This window comes from Zootoca vivipara, chromosome 4 (assembly GCF_965207765.1).
Source record: "Zootoca vivipara chromosome 4, rZooViv2.hap1.1, whole genome shotgun sequence".
NCBI lineage: Eukaryota > Metazoa > Chordata > Lepidosauria > Squamata > Lacertidae > Zootoca > Zootoca vivipara.
This window is the reverse complement of record NC_142587.1, coordinates 52,046,642-52,061,920: the sequence shown is the minus strand read 5'-3', so window position 1 is coordinate 52,061,920 and position 15,279 is coordinate 52,046,642. Positions and strand designations below refer to the sequence as shown.

At 44.0% G+C, this 15,279-nt stretch overlaps 2 protein-coding genes and 1 non-coding gene across 5 annotated transcripts in view; 1 reads left to right on the top strand and 2 right to left on the bottom strand.

The window, feature by feature from the left end:
* Positions 1 to 3,802, top strand: part of ITSN1 (intersectin 1) — a 90,968-nt gene extending 87,166 nt beyond the window's left edge. For all 3 annotated transcript variants that reach the window (XM_035115543.3, XM_035115542.3, XM_088668769.1), the window contains exons 38-39: positions 792 to 965; positions 1,502 to 3,802. In XM_035115543.3, the coding sequence (XP_034971434.1) occupies positions 792 to 965; positions 1,502 to 1,650 (323 nt within the window). In that variant the 3' untranslated portion in view covers positions 1,651 to 3,802. The remainder of the gene's footprint in view (positions 1 to 791; positions 966 to 1,501) is intronic.
* A 2,041-nt stretch (positions 3,803 to 5,843) lies between these two features.
* On the bottom strand, positions 5,844 to 15,042 carry ATP5PO (ATP synthase peripheral stalk subunit OSCP). The gene is made up of 7 exons (XM_035115548.3): positions 14,988 to 15,042; positions 13,489 to 13,539; positions 12,077 to 12,187; positions 11,585 to 11,714; positions 9,006 to 9,118; positions 7,537 to 7,623; positions 5,844 to 6,036 (listed from the first exon to the last, which is right to left on the bottom strand). The coding sequence occupies exons 1-7, from the start codon at positions 15,015 to 15,017 to the stop codon at positions 5,923 to 5,925; spliced, it is 636 nt and encodes a 211-aa protein (XP_034971439.1). The 5' UTR covers positions 15,018 to 15,042; the 3' UTR covers positions 5,844 to 5,922.
* LOC118085822 (small nucleolar RNA SNORA2/SNORA34 family) lies at positions 6,887 to 7,022 on the bottom strand. Its single transcript, XR_004692697.1, has one exon. It is a non-coding gene; the product is annotated as a small nucleolar RNA SNORA2/SNORA34 family (small nucleolar RNA).
* Positions 15,043 to 15,279: the final 237 nt, after the last annotated feature.

Genomic DNA, 15,279 nt, shown 5'->3' with positions numbered 1-15,279 from the left:
CGTTCAGAACGCATTAAATTCGTAAGTAGAGGTACCACTGTAGTGTTAGTGATTTTCACATGGTGAAAGCCTCCCTCCCTGTTTTGTGGCTTGCCAGTCCCAGCTCTTTTTGCATTCTCAGGCACAGTCAAACAGAGGGATTACCAACCCCTACACACACACACACACACACACACACACAGAGAGAGAGAGAGAGAGAGAGAGAGAGAGAGAGAGAGAGAGAGAGAGAGAGAGAGAGAGAGAGAGAAATGTCCACCCAAATTTGCCACCCAAGGTATTCATGGCCCTATTTATTGGCCAACACCATGAGGCAAGGTGAGCCGACCTCCTCGGGTGGCAGGAACCACAGGAGCAGATCTGGCACCCAATGAATGCATCATTCGCCGTTGCTGCTGCTGTTCTCCCTCCTTGTTTCCAGTGTAGAACTTCACTCCCCCCATTGTTCCTGACGTAGGTCTTCAGTCACCCCTTCTTCCTTGGCGAACTGGTGGGGTGCCATTTTGCGGTTCCCTTCTGGTGCCAAAATGTCTTGGGCCAGCCCTGGCTGGGTCAGATTTGATGTAGAAAGCAATCTTGTATACCTGATGCCAGATTCAGTTTGGGCGCCACTCACACACAGGCAGCACAGGCTGCCTGATGCATTTGATTATTTTTTATTGCTAAATCAAATGGTGGAGGTACAAAAAGCCTTTTTCCGATTCTCTCGCGTCAAAACCACAGAAGCAAGTTACCAAATTCGTGTGTGCAAATGTTTGATCACGGCTGTGCATCTACTTGCCTTCTGCTTTCAGGAAAGAGTAACCCATATTGTGAAGTGACGATGGGCTCTCAGTGCCATATTACCAAGACTATACAGGACACACTGAACCCCAAGTGGAATTCTAACTGCCAGTTCTTTATCAAAGATTTGGAACAGGATGTGCTTTGCATAACAGTCTTTGAGAGGGATCAGTTCTCACCAGATGGTAAGTGACGCTCTTACTTCTGAGCTTAGTCTTTTGGTTATGTACACGTCTATGTGAGTCTACGACAACTTAGGGTATCTCATTTTTGCTGTCCCTCTGCTTGGTCTCTAAGCAGGAGTGAAAAAAACTCCTAGATACATGATTGGTTCCTGCTCAGTTTTTTGCTCCGGCCTGCACGTAGCAGAGGAACTCCCCATCTCCTGTTTCCATCCCTTTTTCTGTCAATATTTATTTTCTTATTCCTGTTTCTTCTATCCCCACTGACTGCTTCCATTAATTGTTTAGTTTGAAGGCTTTGCTGCCAGTTTATATCCCTGCCCCTTCTTCTCTAGCACTAGAAATCACCAGTGAAATGAGACTGAAAATCAAGCAATGTCCATTGACAGATTATAAAACTGCTGCATGCATAGCAAGATTTTCTGCTTCTGTTTTTGGTTTGCTCATGCTGTTTCTGAATTAACATCTTGCCAGAGGTGATTCTTCATGGGAGCAGGGAATGTGTAATTTCTAACCACTATGTATGTTTTCTGTTTCAGACTTTTTAGGCCGGACAGAAATCCGAGTAGCAGATATTAAGAAGGACCAGGGCTCAAAGGGACCAGTGACAAAGTGTCTTCTCTTGCATGAAGTTCCAACAGGAGAGATAGTCGTCCGACTGGATCTGCAGCTGTTCGATGAACCTTAAAAAAGGAAGACTCTTCTTCTAACCTGAAAACACTGCAATAGGCGCCTACAAAATCTGTCTAGGAATCCTCAGACCTTTTATATGAAACAAAATACTTATCAATGCCACACAACTCTTTGTAGCTGGATAATCCTTGCAGAAAACTGAATTCCAAGTTTGTGAGGAAAATGTAACTTTTGGGTTTTTGTTTTGTTTTGTTGTTTGTTTTGTTTTCTGTGGAACTTCTGCTGTAGTTTTCAGGATTTCTAGAAGAACAGAGCTGAAGCCTGTGCTAAAACACTGCACATTTTTCTGGGCACTGCAGCATGTGGTTGTCAATAACATAGGGTTGCACTGACATGTCTTTGCAGGCTTTCTGTAAATTACCCCTAGAAATGTTGTGCCTATTGCCCCACGGAGTGGTGTATAAACATAATGTGAATATATTTATATAGAAAATACCTATGTCATGAATGAATTCTTGCCATGTAAGATATTTGGGTTTCTTTTAAGAAATTTATGGTGATCTTTGAACCTGTTTTTGAAAAATAAAAGGGGTGGGGATGGGGGGAAAGGAGAAAGGACTATTCCAAGTTGAAGTTTAAATGACAGTTGCCCATAATCTGGAAGGCTCTCAATGAGTGGAAGGTTGGTTTTTCAAAGTATTTATTAGGAAGCAGCAAAATTTTGGTGGATCATTGGTCTAGGGACCAGTAATTCAAAGTGCACCCCCTGTTTAGGAAGAATATAAATGGGGCCTGATCCCTGCTGCTTTCCATTTGCATTAGGGCGTCTTTCACCCAAATGGAGTACTGTGTATCCACACATCAATGCTTTTTGTGGTTACATTTCAATGGGGTTGTAAATAATTGTAGACCAAGGTTTGGCGGAGTCGTTCTGTGTGTTCTACTGTACCATTTAAACATGATTAAACTGCTGCTGAATTGCGCAAAGGCAGTAACAAGAAAACAGCTGCTCTAGCTCAGGAAAGCTAAGCGAGGCTAGCAGCAGTCAGAAGGGACTTAATTTATTGAATAGTACTGTGCCTAAATAAAACAAATTTGACACCGTGGTTTTGAAATCAGGGTGGTAGCATACTGTAGCTCAACAAAGTGTTAACTGCAAAAGTGGTTCACTGCGAATTTTTCAGTTTCAACATTGGGTGTCACAGGTTTTTGCAAAGGGATTTATTGCTATGTTGCAGGTGTAAGGATTCACTCTCACAGTGACCCACATAGGGCAACCTTGATTCAGCAAAGCGCTTCGAAGTCGCTCGAACAGGAGAAGTACGTTCTTGAGAACTTTGCTGAGCTAGGGGCGGCGTTAGTGGTGGAATTTTGTGAGTGGGTTCATTTCAGCACCAGGCACATTCATTCTTTGTGTTTCCAGTTCTTCAGTTTGTTACCCAAGGATCATGCAAAAATGGGTATTTTTGTAAGGACTTTAAGAATGGGAAGTGTTGACTGTTCTGTTAGCATGTCAATGTTCTTGTGAAACGTGTTGGCTTTACTGTTCTTTGCATGTTGTTTTAGGTATCAGTTTCCATGTTTCCTGTGGAGATGGTGTTCTCTAGCACAGCAAAATTTTATGATTTCCATTAGGAAATTAGGATAGCTTTATACTTGATAGGTAGCTAAGGTCTGGTGATAAGGTGTAAACTGTGCTTGAAAGTGTCTGTGTACTATGATTTCCAAGGAGACCACTGTATTATTTTCAGCAATTATTTTTTAAAAAAATCCTGTATGTTGGAGGGACGAAAAAGTTTACATTTCATACTTTTAAGAATCGCTTTATTATTTATTTATTGAAGATAGTGTAGAATTTTGTATCAGAAATGACATACTTATGTATTTTTTTGGAACAGAGAAACACACTTTAGTTAGAAACTTTCAAATGACCAAGTTTTAGAGGAAGTTTAACTTAACAGGCATGCAATTGTTTACCACTGACTGGTTGAAAACACAATTAAAAATACTTTTAAGTTTCTATTTTTCAATGTTGGTACAAAAATGTTTCAATTAAAAGTATGTAAATAGAACTAAACCCATGATTTCCTTTTTCCATATCAAAACATTTAATGAAATATAATGTATATGAAAATAACACATTGTTGTGGTAGAGGAAAAAAGGTACAAATCCTTTAGTGGCAGAAAAATATTAAATGTCATCGTTCTAACCTCCTTTGGCTGGGCTAATTTTACTCAGAGTTGTAATGAAGATGAGTGTTACTTTATTTTTATAGATACAAAAATAATCATAATGTGGAAAAAAAATCCTATCATTAAGACTGTGAAAAAAGGCGCGACCCTACTCCCTGAGGTGAAAATGAATTATCTATTTTTGGAGAAGCCAGGGGGGCTCTAGGAAGAAAGGGATTGCCCATATAACAACCCTGATAGTATATTCTAGGGATGGGGAATTTGTGGCCTTCCTTCCAGACATTGTTGGACTGTAACTCTCAACAGCCCCAGCCAGCATGGCTAATGGTGAGATATGATAGGACTTGTAGTCCAACACCCAGAGGACCGCAGATTCTTCACCCCTAAGATAATTGCTTTGCCAAGCTCCTTTCTAAATTGCTCCTGCTGTTTTTTAACTGAAAAAGAAAATAATAATTCCATGTTTAAAAGGAAAACAGAAGCCTTAGGGAATTAAGCACTTAAGAGTAATAGACATGTGGAAAAACTTTCTAACAGCAAGAGCTGTTCGACAGTGGAAGAGTCTCCCTCGGGAGGTGGTGGACTCTCCTTCCTTGGAGGTTTCTAAGCAGAGGTTGGCTGTCCATCTCTCATGGTTGCTTTAGCTGAGATTGCAGGGGGTTGGACTAGATGACCCTTGAGTCCCTTCCAGCTCTAAGATTCTACTACCTTGGAAAGATGAATCGTAGGTCCAATCTTGACCACAGCACCATGCTATTTAATATTCTGCAGAACTCTTAACTTCCGCCTATTAACAGTAATTCCAGTCACTCTACACAGATCTCAGCACCTCAAAAAATTACGTTCCACAAACATGGGTCCTTATCAGTCTGCATAAATAAGCTTCCATTATAAAATCATAGAACTTTAGAGCCGGAAGGGACCCGAGGGTCATCTAGTCCAACCCCCTGCAATGAAGGAATCTCAGAAAGCATCCATGGCAGATGACCATCCAAACTCTGCTTAAAAACCTCCAAGGAAGGAGAGTCCACAACCTTTTGAGGGAGTCCATTCTCCTGTCAAACAGAAAGTTCTTCCTTATGTTTAGTTGAAATATCTTTTATTGCCACTTGAAACCATTGGTGCGGGTCCTACTCTCTGAAGCAGGTTAAAATAAGCTTGCTGTTTCTTTCATGCGACAGTCCTTCATACATTTGAAGATGGCTATTATATCTCCTCTCAGTCTCCTTTTTTCCAGGTTAAACAAACCCAGTTCCCTTAACGGCTCCTCGTAAGGCTTGGTTTCCAGATCCTTGATCATCTTGGTTGCCCTCCTCTGCACACATTCCAGCTTATCCATATCCTTCTTAAATTGTGGCACCCATGACTTGACACAGTACTCCAGGTGTGGTCTGACCGAGGCAGAATAGAGTGGTACTATTACTTCCCTTCATCTGTACGCTAGCCTTCCAATAGGAGGTTATGCCATGTCAATATCCTTAGGTTGTGTAATCTGCATGCAAATTATTACCCCTGGCACTGCATTTACATTTGCACAGATGAATGGCCAGCAACAGAGTCAATTTAGTGCTTTAGTTTTAATTAGTAAAAATAAGCCAAGGTCACATAAGCCATTCCTTTAGAAAGATTCCACACGTAACGTTCATAATTAAATATTTAATAATAATAATAATAATAATAATAATATTTTATTTATACCCCGCCCATCTGGCTGGGCTTCCCCTGCCACTCTGGGCGGCTTCCAATAAACATTAAAATGCATCAAAAATAATCATTCAAAAATAATCATTCAAAAGTGCCACTTTAAAAGTATGCTGGACCATAAGAGCATCAGTCAGTTTCGAGGGTGGGGGGAACATTTGTCAGAACCAAGAAACAAATTTCAATACGATTGCAACTGCCAATTTTGCAGTCACTAGCTCTTAACAGCAAACCTATGATAAAGGAATAATTCTTGCAAAAAGGTGCTGAGATGGTGACTTAAAAGGCAAAGGAACACTAAATATTGATCCATTTCAAACTACCAAATCCAAACACTGAAGCACCAACAACTGCTTAAGGAGAACCTTTTTTATTGTTTTCATCATACAACTGACTAGGTTTTTATGGGGGAGGGAGAAGCGTCTCGAGATGTTTAGACAGTCTCTCTCATGAGCTTGCTTAGTTTCTGAATCTTGGTCTTTGTCGACATGTCAACGTATTTCTCTCCAATGCTGACAACCATTCCACCCAAGATTGTTGGGTCAGTCTAGGGGGAAACCAAGATTCCTAATTAGAATTCCATAGTGAGAATAGTGGGCTACATGATAACAGAAAAGACTACAATGCTTGGGTTTAGATCTTGACAAATCAATAGTATTAGACAGATTTAAATATGTTCAAGTTCCTTTGCAGAGAAGTATTTTTGTAGGCTGCTCTGGCCAAAACTCATTATGTTTGGCTCAGGAACGGTTCTTATAGAGCAAAATTTACCTGCACAAGACAGGATAATATAATGGTTTTTTTTTTTTACTGATACCTCTGTTGTCAATGTTTTCAGAGATCAGAAGAAATATTAAAATTACTGTAAGGGGAAGGGCTTATAGAGAACAGCCCCCCCTCATCAGAAGCAGCCCATCTCCAAGCAGTCATGAAAGCGAAAGGGCGGATGAGGAAAGTCAGGAGACGGAAAGGGAGTGCCAGACCTCTGGCAACATCCAAGAGCCCCTGCTCCACAGGCAGGAAGAGAGGGAGAGGGGGAGAGAGAGGAGAGGAATCAGGCAGACCGCAGACCCTTCCCCCCGACCCCGGAATTGAGGAGGAGGAGAAAAGGGAGGAGATTCACTGTCCTGAGGCTTTTATGTTGGTCCAAATCGCGGAAGGGGGCAGTGCTGGATTCTGATTCGGAATGAGGAGACATGAAACCAACGGCTCGCTACACTGTAAATAATGTGCACTAATAAAGACTTTTGAAAGACAAGCATGTGGAAGGTCGTTACTCAGGAGTAGTCACAAAAACCTTGACAATTACAATTTGCTTTACATTAGATTCCACCTTATGGCTCTTCTGCCTCTTTGTCCCTATGGGGTTTTGGGGGGGTTGTTTTTTCAAAGGGTTTGCTTGTTGCTTCCAACTGAATTGGCTGTTCTAGTCTAAAGCAATTGAACAGCCAACAGACCATAGGAAGACATTTCTTTGGGCGCCTGTTTGAAACCAGTGGCTACAGCAAGCCAGCAGCCTTGATTCAGGGCCACGTCCCTATGGTTTATGCGAGCAATGGGGAACCTCCAGCCATCAGGCCAAATTTGGTCCATGAAGCTTTCCCCAAGTTATGCCCATCTGCCCCACACTTGACATAATAAGTGATGTCCGATGTGGGGCAGATAAAGAGATGTGGCTGGATCTGCTGTACAGCAAAGCTCCTTATAGGGAACTCAGCCGTGCAGTTATTCCCTGCAGAAGACGCGGTTGAATAATGGTCAAGTGACTGAAAGGTTTGTTCTCCCACCTGCCAATGTTGACATGAGGGGGTGGGAACAGAGTGATGTGACCTGCCAAGTCATAAAGATACCTCATCCCCGGCTTATGATAAGTTTGGACAGCTAGGCTGCCCAATACGCATTATCCACATCTAGAAAAGGATGTATTTTCCTTTAAGGGAAGCTTTCCATGGCCGATGGGGAAGTTCTTATAGATTGTTGAGATGGCCCTTCTTAGTCATTTTTAATTTATTAGAGAGAGTTCTGTTTTACATAGCTGTAACCATACCTTTATCTCCAGTTTCAGTATTTCTCCTTTAGCTATAAAGCCATTCAAAGCTGTCTTCAACTCCGTAAGATTAGCTTCATCCAAGGGCTTAACGTATTGAGACAAAAATAGAGAGCTTCAGAAAGTCAACAAGCAATGACATAACAGAAAGATAAACTATCAGCCCCATGACTGACATACAATACAATAAGGTTGTGGCATTTTTCTGCTTGGCAACAGAAAGTGGCAGCATCCTTGCTAGGCTTAGTAAATAGCAATTTGATATTTAACACAAGTTAAATGAAATTCACTTTTTCGGAGTCAAAATGTATGCAATATGTGTTTTAATCTCTGACATCTTCTGAGTAAAAAAGGTTTTAAGATGTACCATCTACTCACAATGATGTTTTCAGTATAGGGTCTGGACTAAAATTAAAGTTAAGCTGCAGTATGGTTTGTTTGTTTGTTTGTTTGTTTGTTTTAAAAAACTTGGCTAAGAGTTTTTCATAAATCCCAATGCTACAAAGCAAGGCGAAAAATAAGATGACTCCTTCCCTTGTCTCATTTTGTGGCCTCTCCACTGCAGAGAACAAGAGTGGAAAACTAGGAAAGCTCTAAGCAGGCATCCCCAAACTGCAGCCCTCCAGATGTTTTGGCCTACAACTCCCATGATCCCTAGCTAACAGGACCAGTAGTTGGGGAAGATGGGAACTGTAGCCCAAAACATATGGAGGGCCCAAGTTTGGGATGCCTGCTCTTAGGAATGGAGTGGCAGAATTGTTTAGATCAGGCATCCCCAAACTGCGGCCCTCCAGATGTTTTGGCCTACAACTCCCATGATCCCTAGTTAACAGGACCAGTGGTCGGGAAAGAGGGGAATTGTAGTCCACAACATCTGGAGGGCCGAAGTTTGGGGATGCCTGGTTTAGATGATCTGGAATGCTAGAAAATGTTTTAAAAAATGCTGAAAACAGGTGTACTAAAAATGACTAATTCAAGTGTTATATAGAGTTGTCCTCAGTTATTACCAAAAAAGCAAGATGTTGGTCCTGTCTCAGAATATGAACATTTTGCCACCTAAAATTAAGAGAGCATATAAAGTGAACAGGAAAAACTATGTTTGCTAGCTATTTGTAGAGATGAATTTAAGAATACTTGACTGGGCTAAATAGATTAAAGTCACAAGAGGAACAAGTGCAATGCAACAGTTCAATGTGACATGAATACTGAAGTTCCAATAACCCTTTTCCAGACATATGTTAAGTGCTAGTAAACAAAGTACCATTCATTTTGCAAATATAACCCTTCCCCCAACTTCTTTACACTATAGGTCAGACTGGGGTCCTGTAGATGATGCTAAGACTACAAGCTCCATCTTCCTGGTGAATGGGAAGGATGAAAGTAGTAGTCCAAAACATCTGGAGAACATCAGGCTCGGGAAGGTGGCTTTAGACTAAGAAACCATGAAGTTTTGCATGCCATTTGCTTACCTGAGCAGTGGTTACAGAGCATATAACTTCTCCACGGAATGCACTCATAATCTTAGCAAATGCAGAAATTACACCTGGCGTGTTTTTCAAGCGACCATTTTCAGCGAGCAAATCTTGGGAAAAGATAATAATAATAATAATAAATTTTTATTTATACCCCGCCCTCCCCAGTCAAAAACCGGGCTCAGGGCGGCTGACACCAACAGAATTACAATAAAACATAAAAACAATTAGTTAAAATACAGATTAAAATACAGTATTAAAATTTAAAGTGCAGCCTCATTTCAAGTACCGTGTTTCCCACATTTTAAGACACCGTCTTATATTAATTTTACTCAAGAAAATACGCCTATGGCTTATTTTCGGGGGGTGTCTTTTTTAAAAAAATATTATTACTGTAAGTACCCCTCCTTACCGCGGCCAGCATTGCTGCTGCTGGGTCCCGCTAGCTCAGGGCGCACAGCAAGGAGGACGCCTCTGACCAAAAGTTTAAGGGGGGCGTGTCGGGAATGTTCCATTTGGCAGGGGGGAGTTGGAGGCACAATAGTCCTCCATTGCAGGGCCTTCGTGGTCCCTTCCAATTCCACAATTCTGTGAAACCGGAGGACATAATCGACAATGGTGGCATATGACAAAGGCGACGCTAAGCAAACCAAGCCGAGAACGGATGGCATAGGCAGAAAAGTCCCTCCTCCCCTCCTCCCCCGACGCTGCGGTGGACCTGCTGGCGGTGCTGAGCGGGGGGCCGAGGCCGTAGAGCATGGCTCATGCAGGTGGCTGGAGCGGGAGCGCTGGGGCTGCCGTGGGGCTGAGCTGCACCATGCAGGCATTGCTGCTGGCGTTGCTGCTGAGGCTGGCGCCGGTGGGGGACATGCCCGTGCCTGTGCCCGCAGCAGTGGCGAGGGTGAGGGTGCTGGCCGGCTCGGCGCGCTGCGCTTGGCTGTTGCTGCGCCGAGCACCGGATCGAGGACCCGGTCTGCAGAGTTAGCGCCCAGCAACGCCGCACGGAGCATCGCCTCCTCAATCCAGCACGGCGCTGCTGAGCGCTGACTCTGCAGACCGGATCCTCGATCCGGTGCTCCGTGCAGCGCTGATCAGTGCTGACCCGGCAGGCCACCGGATCAAGTAAGCAGCCTGGAAGCTTCCCAGGGTGGTGGGAAAGAAAGAGGGAAAAGATGTCGGCGGGGAGAGAAAACGCGTGAGTCCTCTCCCTTTCTTTCCTGCTTAGCCAGCTTGTGGGCAGGCCGAAGCAATCGAGCCGACGTCTCTAATGACAGAACAGCTTCTGTTATTAGAGACGTTGGCTCGATTGCTTCGGCCTGCCCACAAGCTGGCTAAGCAGGAAAGAAAGGGAGAGGACTCACGCGTTTTCTCTCCCCGCCGACATCTTTTCCCTCTTTCTTTCCCCCCTCCCACCACCCCGGAAAGCAACATAGGCGAGGATCAATTGCTTTCGCCCAGGGGTTGCCATTTTACAGGAACAAACAACGTGAAAAGAAAACAGAAGCAACAAGCCCAGTCAGCAGTGCCTCCCTCCCTCCAACTCCCCCCCCCCCGCCAAATGGAACTTCTCGACAACCCCCTAAACTTTTGGCCAGAGGCGTCCTCGGCCCCGTTCCCACCTTCGCTGCTGGGCGCCGACCCTGCAGGTAGACCTATGTCTTATTTTCGGGGTATGTCTTATATTTTAAAAATCTTAAAAATCCTGCCATGGCTTACTTTATGACTACGGCTTAAAAAAGGGGAAACACGGTAGGCCATAAATCCAAGCCATGAGGGAGGAAACACAGGGGTCAGGCTGAGTCTAACCCAAAGGCCAGGTGGAACAGCTCTGTCTTGCAGGCCCTGCGGAAAGATGACAGATCCCGCAGGGCCCTGGTCTCCTGGGAAAGAGCGTTCCACCAGGTTGGGGCCAGTACTGAAAAGGCCCTGGCTCTTGTAGAGGCCAATCTAGCCATCTTATGACTCGGGATCTCCAGAATATTATTATTTGTGGACCTTAAGGTCCTCCGTGGGGCATACCAGGAGAGGCGGTCCCGTAGGTACGAGGGTCCCAAGTCGCATAGGGCTTTAAAGGTCAAAACCAGCACCTTAAACCTGATCCTGTACTCCACCGGGAGCCATTGCAGCTGGTAAAGCACTGGATGAATGTGATCCCGCGGCCGGGACCCTGTAAGGAGCCTCGCCGCGGCATTCTGCACCCGCTGGAGTTTCTGGGTCAGCTTTAAGGGCAACCCTGCGTAGAGCGAGTTACAATAGTCAAGCCTGGAGGTGATCGTCGCATGGATCACTGTGGCCAGATCGGGGCGAGAGAGGTAAGGGACCAACTGCTTGATGCGACGGAGATGGAAAAATGCCACCTTTGCTGTGGATGCAACCTGCGCCTCCATGGAAAGCAGGTGTTACATATGTACATTCAAACTGTACTAAAAGTGTAATGAAACAGTGCCAAATTACAAAGAAAATCTCCTTCCAGTCTAAACTGTGTTTACAATATTACTGTACTATTATTCGAAGCCCATTTGTGAAGCTCAACCCACTTTATCATGTTCATCCACAGAGAGACTGCTACTACTTACTGAAAAAGTTGACAGTGACAGGTGACATTTTCTCTTTAGCTAAAATATCATTCACGGCCTTTTGCTTTTCTGCACTCTTTACATGAGGATTCAGGACAATGACAGATAATTTAGGGTCCTTCAGAAGTGTCTGGATTTGAAACAACAAAAGCATCTCTTGGTCAAAATCAGATTTGCTTCTAGTCAATGCAACATAATTATAATGCAACATAAAGGTATTGAAGTTGCCCTCTTAATTAAATATAACAAACCAAGGAAAATAATTTTCCCAAAGAAGGAAAACAGCATAAGTAAAAAAAAAAAGGACTTGCATCAGCATCTTCAGTGGAAATGGATTCTAAGTGGTGTGCAATAGGACTATATAAAATCAAAATAAAAAAAATTCCTTCAGTAGCACCTTAAAGACCAACTAAGTTTTTATTTTGGTATGAGCTTTCGTGTGCATGCACACTTCGTCAGATACACTGAAAATCGCATATAAAATCACATTACCAGAACTCGAGTCAGCTCTTTCTCAATCTGGTCCAACTTCTTCTGCTTAGAAGCAGCAGAGAAGAGTGCAGTGGCATACCGACCTTCAAGGCCATATACTTGAATTGGTGGCTTCCGAGGGGGAAAATACAAGGTATAAAAATTAATGCACAAGACAAAACTGTCTATTTCAATTGATTCTCAATGATCCATTGCCTAGCAAGCATACTCAGTCCTCAATGGGAGGGGAGGGGGTTCTCCCTTAAGTTAATTTCAATTTTTTTGTGTGTATTTCTGTAAACTTCTGAGTTCTCCCAGGGATGGCAGTGGTGCTGTGTTAGCTACATAAAGAATGGCACCCCACCCTGCCAGCACTGCTAATAGAGAGAGTGATAGGTTCAATACCAGAATATTAAAAAAAGGGATAGGTTCAATAAAAGGTAAAGGGACCCATGACCATTAGGTCCAGTCGTGACCGACTCTGGGGTTGTGCGCTCATCTCGCATTATTGGCCGAGGGAGCCGGCGTATAGCTTCCAGGTCATGTGGCCAGCATGACAAAGCCGCTTCTGGCAAACCAGAGCAGCACATGGAAACGCCGTTTACCTTCCCGCTATAGCGGTTCCTATTTATCTACTTGCATTTTGAGGTGCTTTCGAACTGCTAGGTTAGCAGGAGCTGGGACCGAGCAACGGGAGCTCACCCCGTCACAGGGATTTGAACCGCCGACCTTCTGATCAGCAAGCCCTAGGCTCAGTGGTTTAACCACAGCGCCACCTGGGTCCCCCTGATAGGTTCAATACCAGAATATTAAAAAATAAATTCCCACAGTCCGTTGCTGTGTTTTAACAAAACAAAAATGCATAATTAGAAACGCTTAATATTAAGGCATAACTTATTTGTGTTAAGTATTATGCTTAAGGACATAAGAGAAATCCAGCAAATAAAACCAAGATTCACCCGAACCCCCAGTCTTCCCAGGAATCCCAGAAACTTGACAGGTGCTAGCTGATCCACTGGAACTTGGTCAGTAAGACAATGCAGAAGCATAAGATGGTTCATTAAACACACTACACAGCAGCTGCAGTCACATGAAGAGCAGATTTTCAATTGTGACTGGCCACATTATAAAGCTTGCTTCTATCATATTGAGGTTATGGTAGATTCTACATGATTGCTAGCTATAAATATGGACATTGACACTCGTTTAAGTGGCACACAGGGCCCTGCATTCTGCAATCTAGATATATTTATCTAGAACCCTGATCTTTAATTGGAAGTAAATCACCCTAACTGCAATTGATCCTCTTCCTAGGTAAACATTTTCAGGTTCTTATCAGGTTGCTCCTGTACACCTGCCACCTGCAACAATGTCCACCTGCAACTTGGTGCAATTAATTTGCACGATTTTGTAAAATAAATAAATAAACTTACCTGTACCAGTTTTGATGCTGGCCTGATTAGGGAGGTGCTGAAGCAGCGCACCTACAGTAAGAAAAAGTTGTCATTTACATTATTTTAAAAACCAGTGGTATCCAATATTAGTCATAAATGTCAGGGGAAGCTGAGAAGTTACTACTCCAGCAGGCTCCAGTCATCGTAGAGGAATGGTCTCCAAATGGCTGTCTCCACTACTGGTAAACAACTCAATACACAGGTTAAAGCTCAAGGGCATTATTCTTGCCTTTAAGTGATTTCATATGGCTTTCTCAACTGGCCAGTATGTAATTAGTATTTCTTCCCCCAGAGACATGCACCCCTGGACACCAAGGCAGACACAACCTATGCACATGCCCATCTCCCAAACTCTCTTCCTTTACCCTCTTCAGCACTAGAGTTTCTGTTTATTTTTTGACCTGGGCTCCTTTCCAGGGTGGATAAAAATCAATGATTTTTTTTAAAAAAAATTAAAAATGGATTTTAAAAAAAATTCAACCAGATTTTTAAAAGAAAATGCTTTTGGAGAAAAAATGTTTCTAAATATAGTTTTCTATTTAAGCTACATTATAGTCCAAAGGCTATTCATTAGGAAATAAGGATTTGTTTTAAGTTTTTCATGTGTGGTGAAACTCAGTCTAAGGTGGGGTTTTTTGAAAGTCTTGAAAGACCTACCTTGGCTCCCAGTACGCTTCAGAGCACAATTCAAAGTGTTGGTGCTAACCTTTAAAGCCTTGGCCCAGTATACCTGAAGGAGCATCTCCACTCCCATCATTCTGCCCAGACACTGAGGTCCAGTACCGAGGGCCTTCTGGCGGTTCCCTTGTTGCGAGAAGCCAAGTTGCAGGGAACCAGGCAGAGGGCCTTCTCGGTAGTGGCACCCGCCCTGTGGAACGGCCTCCCATCAGATGTCAAAGAGAAAAACAGCTACCAGATTTTTAGAAGACATCTGAAGGCAGCTCTGATTAGGGAAGTTTTTTTTTTAATGAGTGATGTTTTAATGTATTTTTAATCTCCTGTTGGAAGCTGCCCAGAGTGGCTGGGGAAACCCAGCCAGATGAGCGGGGTATAAGTAAAAGATGCCTGTGCAAGACAGGAGTGCCTGGCATGCTCTGGTCCATGGGGTCACGAAGAGTCGGACACGAATAAACGACTAAACAAAGTAGTAGTGCTGCTCTAGATAGGCCAATGGTAGAGTCAGGCCCCCTCCTAGGTTCCAGTGGCAGGAGGACGTTGCAGAGGAGCTTGCTGAGCTTCCTTCCAGATCTCTGGCATCACGGGAAGCCCGGGCTGCAGACCAGGCACACATACCCCTGCCCCACATACCCTCCAAGTACTCGGGGGGCCGCTTGGGTTTAAGACATTCCCCTCTCCTCCTCTTCCTTCTCCTCCCAAAGCCTCCAGGCTTCAGTCTCGGAAGCCAAGTGAGGCATCATCAGGTAAGAGACATGCCCCCAGCAGAACCCCCTCTTCCTTCCCAAGGCTTCGTTGCTCACCTTCTGAGCCAACCCTGCAGCAGCAGCCATCTTCTTCTTCTGTAGGTCAAGCCGGGCCCTCCTCGTCCTCGAGACAAGAGGAGCGCAGGCGCAAGGTCTCGGGCTCCGGGCACGCAGGCGCAAGGCTTTCTGGGAATCGTAGTTTCTGTAGAACCAGTCGCCCGAGTGGGCGGGGCGGAAAGAGGCATGGCGGAAGACCATAAGTTTGCATGAAGGGCGGCACGTAGGAGTTTGGGATCGGAGAAGGAGCATTATTATTTTTCTTGGAATCGCAAGGTTCCGGGGAATGCAG